General features: G+C 43.5%; 1 protein-coding gene across 1 annotated transcript in view; it reads right to left on the bottom strand.

The window, feature by feature from the left end:
* Nucleotides 1–7,020, bottom strand: part of LRP12 (LDL receptor related protein 12) — a 53,965-nt gene extending 46,945 nt beyond the window's left edge. Inside the window, exon 1 of the mRNA XM_065668786.1 lies at nt 6,652–7,020. Within this exon, the coding sequence (XP_065524858.1) occupies nt 6,652–6,730 (79 nt within the window). The 5' untranslated portion in view covers nt 6,731–7,020. The remainder of the gene's footprint in view (nt 1–6,651) is intronic.
* Between the last annotated feature and the right edge of the window lie 356 nt (nt 7,021–7,376).

Genomic DNA, 7,376 nt, shown 5'->3' on the forward strand with positions numbered 1-7,376 from the left:
AACTTCCATTTTCTATTCTAAACTGCTTACCTTCAGTTACTCAAAAGCTCTTTCTAAAGGAGCAGTGACTTAAATAACTAGGAGTTCCATGAAAGAACTATTCTCACAACTTGTACTCTCAGAGACCTATCTACGTCTCCCAAAAGGCTCACACAAAGCTGGAATAATAAAACCAAGTTACAGAAACCTCTAGAAGAGTCACTTCTTCCTCACTTTTAAACACATGCAACTTCATTACAGATTTCCACCACATGCCAGTGTGCTTACACTGCTTGTTAGAGGATCACTCTACTGTTTTCTGGCTGCAGTCGGTTACCCAGTCAGTCCCGGGGGCTTCCACTTAGCAAAGGAAACTTCTTAGATGTTAAGGGAAAGGTAATAATGAATTACAGACACAGAATCAGACACGTGAAAACATGCAGTTCACATTCTAATACATAGCTCAAGTGTACTTTCCACTTACAGAGAAACACGACTAGTTCACTTTCACTGCTTTGTGGAAAGTTTATAGCTCACTAAGAGCAAGCAAGTTCAGCTTTCTTGCACATCAGAGAATTCCGCTACCAACTAAAGGTATCCGGGAAAGTACTGGCAAGTCACAAGAGCTTAAATGAAAAGACAGACCATCTTACGAAAGACAATCTGAGCTACTAAACCAACTGTTTTCATATGACTTCCTCCCCTCCTCTTTAAAACATGCTCTACTTAAGCTTTCTTAATTGGGGGGAGGGGGGGGGGGTGTCTTAATTCTTGCTTGCTAACTTACTTTTGATCCAGTAACAAGCTGGGGCGGGAACATTCTAAAAGTGTTCCTCACAGATTAAAAAATAACCTAAAATTCAGACTGTTGAACAGAATAGGAGAAAAAGAAATCTAGCATATAGTTACTAAATATGCCTGCCTTGCTAAAAACAAAACAAACAAAAAAAACCAGCACACAGAAAAAAAAATCAGCACATTAATGATGTAGCAAAAGTTATAGTATATCCAAATTTAAAGCATCTGTTCAGAGAAACAAGTCTGAACCACAATTTACAACAGTGCTTTTGACAGAATTTGCACTGATCTGTCAATTATGCCAAATTTAGTAGTTTAAAACATACATACAAAAATCAATACTACATATTTCAATGCAACTGTAAACCTTTGTGCAATAAAGCATTAGTAAAATAACAACTGCAGCAAAAAATCAAGTGTAGAAACAAAAGAAGTAATCAGAACAGCACAATTCTTTAGAGTACAGTTTCATATAGCCTGCTATAAACCACTATTTCTACCGAGGGCACAAACACAGGAACTCGGATCTACAACCAACTTCCATGGCATCAAATGCATTGGTACCCAGTGTTTTCTTAAACCATATAAACTAAGTAGGCTGAATCCTGCTGACCAACTGACACCTCTGTAGTAATGAGTACCACAAAATGTTACAGCTAGCAATTCTGAACTGCATACAAACTAAAAAAATTCCAGGTTGTTGACAAACCACACTCAATTAATGCCCAGCTAGATAGCTCAGCTGTTCCAATATTTAACATAATCATTAACTATCTGAGACAATATAAATGGAACACTGAAACTAGAAAATGCAGAGACATCTAGGAAAGCAAAATCACACTGTTTACACAATTCAAACAGTACTCATGAATTTTTAAAAAAATTGTAAGGAAATTACTGCATTTTACTTAAGTATGAAAATCATGTCTACAGCTTGGGAAACTGAGGCTTATGGCAAAAGATAAGTGATTTGTGGAGGAATGTCCTTAACATATCAAACACACTGAGTTTAAAAATTTGAGATCTGTTAATGAACCATAAGACTGATCATAAATGCAAGTTTTAGTCAGGACAAATACAAATCAATATATTTAGCGCTTAGCTGAAATAATACCCATGCAGTTTACATTTATTTGATACTAAAATACAAGTGACTAAAGCAAAGGAGTCAAACAAACCTGCAGGGCCCTTCCAACACTCACCCAGCACAGCTCTTTCTCTCCTAGCAATGGCAGAAACAGCCAAAAAAGCCATGCTAACTATATTCTTTGCTCTGATGACAGGAATGAAGTCAGATGGCTTCTGTCCTGATTCTGGCTACAAGTACCTCTCTGCTCTTCCTCTGGCAGACAAGTTTCTCATTTACTGCATAATAACAATCACATCAACTACCTCAGATTAAACTCTTTTTGCTGTGAGGCTGCTGAGGATGTGGGGTTTTTTTCTTCTCCCCTCAAATGAACACTGCTTTAAATGTTGTCCATGTGACTTCACTTTGACTACAGACCTAACTTTGGCTCTGAACAGACAGGTGAGTGTGCACGGATTTGCACAACTTGACATATGATCAACTTGTTAGACAATACAAATTCCTATGGCATTAAAATTAGGGCATTTTCACTTCAAGCACTACAAACCCTTCTAATAAATTAAATGCAGCAGTTTTGCCAATAAAACGATTTCTGGCTTAGCAAGATATAGCTATTCAGTATATCACAAAAGTATCCCTAAAGAGTGACATTCAAGAGTTTAAAGTACAACGATTTATTAAGCTGAGCCATTCCTTTAGGACAATCTGTTCTGGCTTTACAGTTCAACTTCTTTAGAAAATCAAATAAACTGGCTGACAGACTTTATTTGCTTACACGATTCAGGCTATTCTTTCAAACAAGGTGAATGATCCTGAAGAATTAGCAAAGTGACATGTAAGTAAAATTCAGGTCCTGATCAGGGGAACTTCCATAACAATTTTTCTTGTCTTACCTTCAAACGAAACGAACAAGGATTTATATACATACACACATATATAGTCTTACTGTAATTTCAAGCAACATTTGTACCACAGAAACCTGGGATGGTTCTAACCCAAAGCTAAGTATTTTAAAGCTTAAATAGTGTAATATGTGTTTCTTTAACGGGACAGAATAACATCAACAGCATTGTAATCTCAGTAGTTAAACAAAACCTTGTTTCATGTACAATTTTGTGGAATAATAATTTTCTGACCTCTGCTAATGTTTCTCAGTCATTAGTGCTTCAAGTAGTCACTAAAGCCAGTGAGTAGTCACTCACTACCCTGGAGATCAAGACTGATCTCTATCTGTCCCCATTTCTATCTCTGAACTGTTTCAGTCTTGCTGTCCTACACCTGGTAAAGCAAGAATTTTACTTACTGTGCTACTGCATTGACTACTACCAACTGTACAGAACATTATAAAAGTTTTCTTTATTCCTCCATTCAAGTGGGATGGAAATTCAAATTAATTTATCAGGGTGACAGGTATAGTTAAGACTAACAAAAATAAGACTTTCCAGAAATCTGAAGAAGCCAAATACCTATGCTTACGGATTCCATTCCAAACACAGGCAAGCCCTAGCTTTGCACTGTGACACCTCAGACACTTTTCATAACTCAACCTCTGCTCTGGAACACCAATCACTCTCCAACTGCTCCTGATAATGCTCTATCACAGTACCAGTAAGATATGAACCACCATCCTGTCAAGAGTGAAATAAAAATCAAACAGAATGTAACATTAGGAACTCAGTTCTCTAATCTAAGCTCATGTTTTAACAAGAAAATAATTAGAATCACCATCCATGGAGATATTTAAAAGACCTCTAGATGCGGCATTTAGGGACCTGGGGTAGTGGTGGAAGTGGCAATGTTAGGTTAATGGTTGAACTTGATGACCTGGAGGGTCGTTTCCAATCTGAATGACTCAATAATTCTAAGATTGATTTCCAGTTGATCAATCATCAAACTTTGGCTCGAAAAACATTGCTCTGAAGAACAGGACCAATTTCTCAAAAGGCATTTCCACCCCCTCCCCCCCAAAAAAAAAACAACAAAACACCTTTGCACCATATGGTTGTTCTGAAATCAGAGAACTGTTGGGACCTTTGAGATATATCGAAATGTCTTAATATTTGTCCCAGTAAAAGCCATGCCAGGATTATATAGACACATACAATCAATTATCTCTTGGATACGAAACTCCCAAGTCAACAGTAAGGCCAGACATATTAAAAGACCATTGCCCAACACGCTACTGAGCTATAATTCTCTTAGTCGGTGCTATTCCAATATTTCACTCATCAGTATTCCTCCTTCTCAAATTTTTATAATTATAGTCATCATCAGAAGGAAGGTTTGAAGAATTCACTAAGTACAGGGAAACAGAGAAACATTCTCCTGAGAGCTCAATGCCCACATATCAGCCTTGGTGAATTTAGTATTTTAATTAGTGGAAAATTCTAGACATTTTAGCTGTGCAACTGAATAATGGAAAGCAACCAGTGATGCTTTCCATAATGGAAAGCAACCACTGCTTTTCCAACTATGCATTTACTTTGAGTACTGCCTACTGTATTCAAAGCCTTAACACAATATCATGATATATACAAGGCTCTGCTCAGGATCAACATCACAGGCCAGAGCTCTGCTGTCAGCGCTACCTTGATGAAATTCATGCCCATATTAAATTAGTTTATTTTAGAAGAGCTAAAAGCAGTTGTACAGAGAGATAAAATGCTTTAGTAGAACACAGTTCCCACTTCCTACTCCCAAAAGAAACAAACAAACCAAATAACAGCTAGAGATAGGACTACCCTACACAGCCAATGCTTGCTTTCATTTTGGATGCTTTAGCCTGGGCAGGAGAAAGTTCCCTTCCTTCAAGCAGTGCAACTGGTCAGGACTTTAGACATTTGCAACAAAAAGTGTTAGGAGAAAGTAATTCCTCATAAGGATGAGGCAGCACACTGATGGGAATCAGAAGCAGCTTCTGCTTCCCAGCAGTGGCGGTAACAGATGATGATGTTTCTCAGCAAGGCAAAAGAAACTTACGGAATCTTCCTTCTTGGTTTAACTCTGGACAGCGTTGATTAAAAGTCTACAAAAAATGTTATTCAGCAAGAATTTTACTTGATTGTTTTATTCTCTAACTAAAGATTGTGCTGTGGTTTTAATTTTGATAGTGTAAATGCTGACAGTACTGTTTAAGTTATAGCATCATGATCCAAATCCAGCTACCAATGAGGCTGATGAGGTATATCACAATTATCATTTTGTCTTTTTACTTCAATTCTGTGATGAGTATGATAAAACAAATACATGGAGTTTGTTAAAAAACCTCTGCACAGAAATAAAATTTCTGAAGTACATTAAGTATGCAAACATGAGTATAACTTAATCTATCCAGACCTGAGATTTTCTCTACCACTTCTTGCACTAGCCAACTCCTTTCCAGTTGTGTTTTCAACTTAGCTTTGCACATACCCAAACTTTCAACAGTCTTTATAGATATTTAAACTCTTTTCCTTGACTTTGTGTGCATTTAAAAGATTGGTCAGTACCTCACTGTTCATGGAAGTAGGTCCCCTCAAAAATTAAACTAGGCCAGCATAGCTATTCAGTTACAGATACTGGTGCAACTGTAGCTCTGAATAAGCTTACCTTACTTCTCATGTAAATATGAAACAGGAAACATTCTTACAATTTTACGTGGTACATTTAGTTTGAGTTTGCACTGATCTCTGCAGCACAGGCATGTGCTGAACAAAGCCCTTTGCATGGACAAAGCAGAAATATCTTGATGTTCCAGACTCAAGTTTGTTTTCCAAAACAGCAAAGGAGATTCCAATTTCATATGCTCAATAATGTGTTTTAAGGCAACTACTTAAGAAACAGACAAACCAGGGCCCTGTTCCTGTCCTCCTCAGAGCAAGGCATATGCCCAGCTCTGTGCCAAATGCTGCTTCTGACACTGGGGGCCCACGGACACAATCTATACTTATAGGTTCATGCAACAAACACAATGCTGAGAAAACACGCAATAACTCGCATTGTCTGTATTTCGGTCTATCGCGTCTATATACTTATGTAGACTTTCAGTCTACATACTTACATAGTATAAAACCAACGCAAGCACATTCCCTAACACATCTGCACAAACATTTTTTGTTAGCAGGTCAGTGCAAAGGTGGGTTTATAATCAAAAATGAAATGCCAGTCGGGCCTGAACAGAGAGCAGGCTCAGCAGAAGCAAAGGTCCCTGGAAGAGCTCCAAGGCCTGTGCTGATGTGTCACAAACTCATCACACAGCGCCAGCCCGGTGCCCCCTGAGGGGCGCGCCCTGCCCCAGACACCAGGCCGGACGTGGAACATCTCCCAGGCATCCCCATTATCCACAGCCTGCGATTATTCGTGACTCAGAGGATTTGGGGCTGGTTTGTTTGCGCGGCCCCACGCCAAGTCCGGAGTTCCCGGCAACGTACATCTGCGAGAAAGCAAGCCAAGGGCTGATGGGCCAAATCCCAGCTCCAGTTTTAAGGGCTTCCCGGAGATTTCCGCCCACCCCCACAGATATTAAACAAAAAAAAAACCAGGAGCGAGACGTGGAGCCGCCGAGTTCGGAGCGGCCGCCATGCGCGGGGGACGATGGGGACACTGTCACGGCAGCCGCGGGGAGAGCTGCAGTCCCGGGACGCGCCGGGGCGAGCTGAGGGACCCCACGGCCGGCCGGGACAGCCGCGCCGCCGGAGCCCGGCCGGGAGAAAGGCCGCTTTGTTCGCCCTCCCCCGCGGCAGGCGGCTGCCTCCTGGCCCGGGAGACGGAGGCGGACGAGTGGCGTCACCCCCCACAGTACCTACCGCAGCAGGAGACGACGAGGAGCAGGAGCTGCGCTGACCTCCAAGCCGGGGAGCCTTCTGCGCTCCCCCAAGGGGCCATAACACCAGCCCACAGGGAGGCGACGAGGAGCAGGACCTGCCACCGCCGCGGCCCCGACCCAGAGCCGGAGCTGCCGCCGCAAGAGGGGCCGGCTGCGCCTTGTCCCCTCGCCCACCGGAACTGCCGCCTCGGGAAGGGCTAGCGACCCGCACACCCGTGCCTCATCCGTCCGGCCGCTCGCGTAGCCATGAGCCCCGCCGCCGCCACCTCCGTCGGCCTCGGCCTCCTTCCCCTCGCGCCGAGCCGCTTCCTCCTCCCCGGCTGAGCTCTGACGCGGCTGCGCACTGGCGTCCCAAGCGCATGGAGCCGCTCCCGGCCGCCGCGGGCCGGGCAGGCGAACGGGGCGGAGCAGCGGCCCCCAGACGGCAGGGGAGGTCCCGAGCGGCGCTGCCGGCGCCTCTCTTTCCTCCTCCCCCTCCGCGTCCTCCGCCGCAGCCGCCAGGTTTCGGGCAGCCCGTGACAGCTCTCTGCCACCCTCGTCCCGGGAGCAGCCGCTGCCGTTTCCCCCTTAACCGAGGCCGCGTCTGTCGGCTCCCCGCGGTCCGCGCCGCCGTGTCGCTGACCCGAGGAGAAGGGTTCGGACGGGGAAAGGAACACTCCCGTCGCTCCGGCGTCAGGGCAGCTTGGATTCCCGGCTTACACGCAC

The sequence above is a fragment of the Lathamus discolor genome, chromosome 2, assembly GCF_037157495.1.
Source record: "Lathamus discolor isolate bLatDis1 chromosome 2, bLatDis1.hap1, whole genome shotgun sequence".
NCBI lineage: Eukaryota > Metazoa > Chordata > Aves > Psittaciformes > Psittacidae > Lathamus > Lathamus discolor.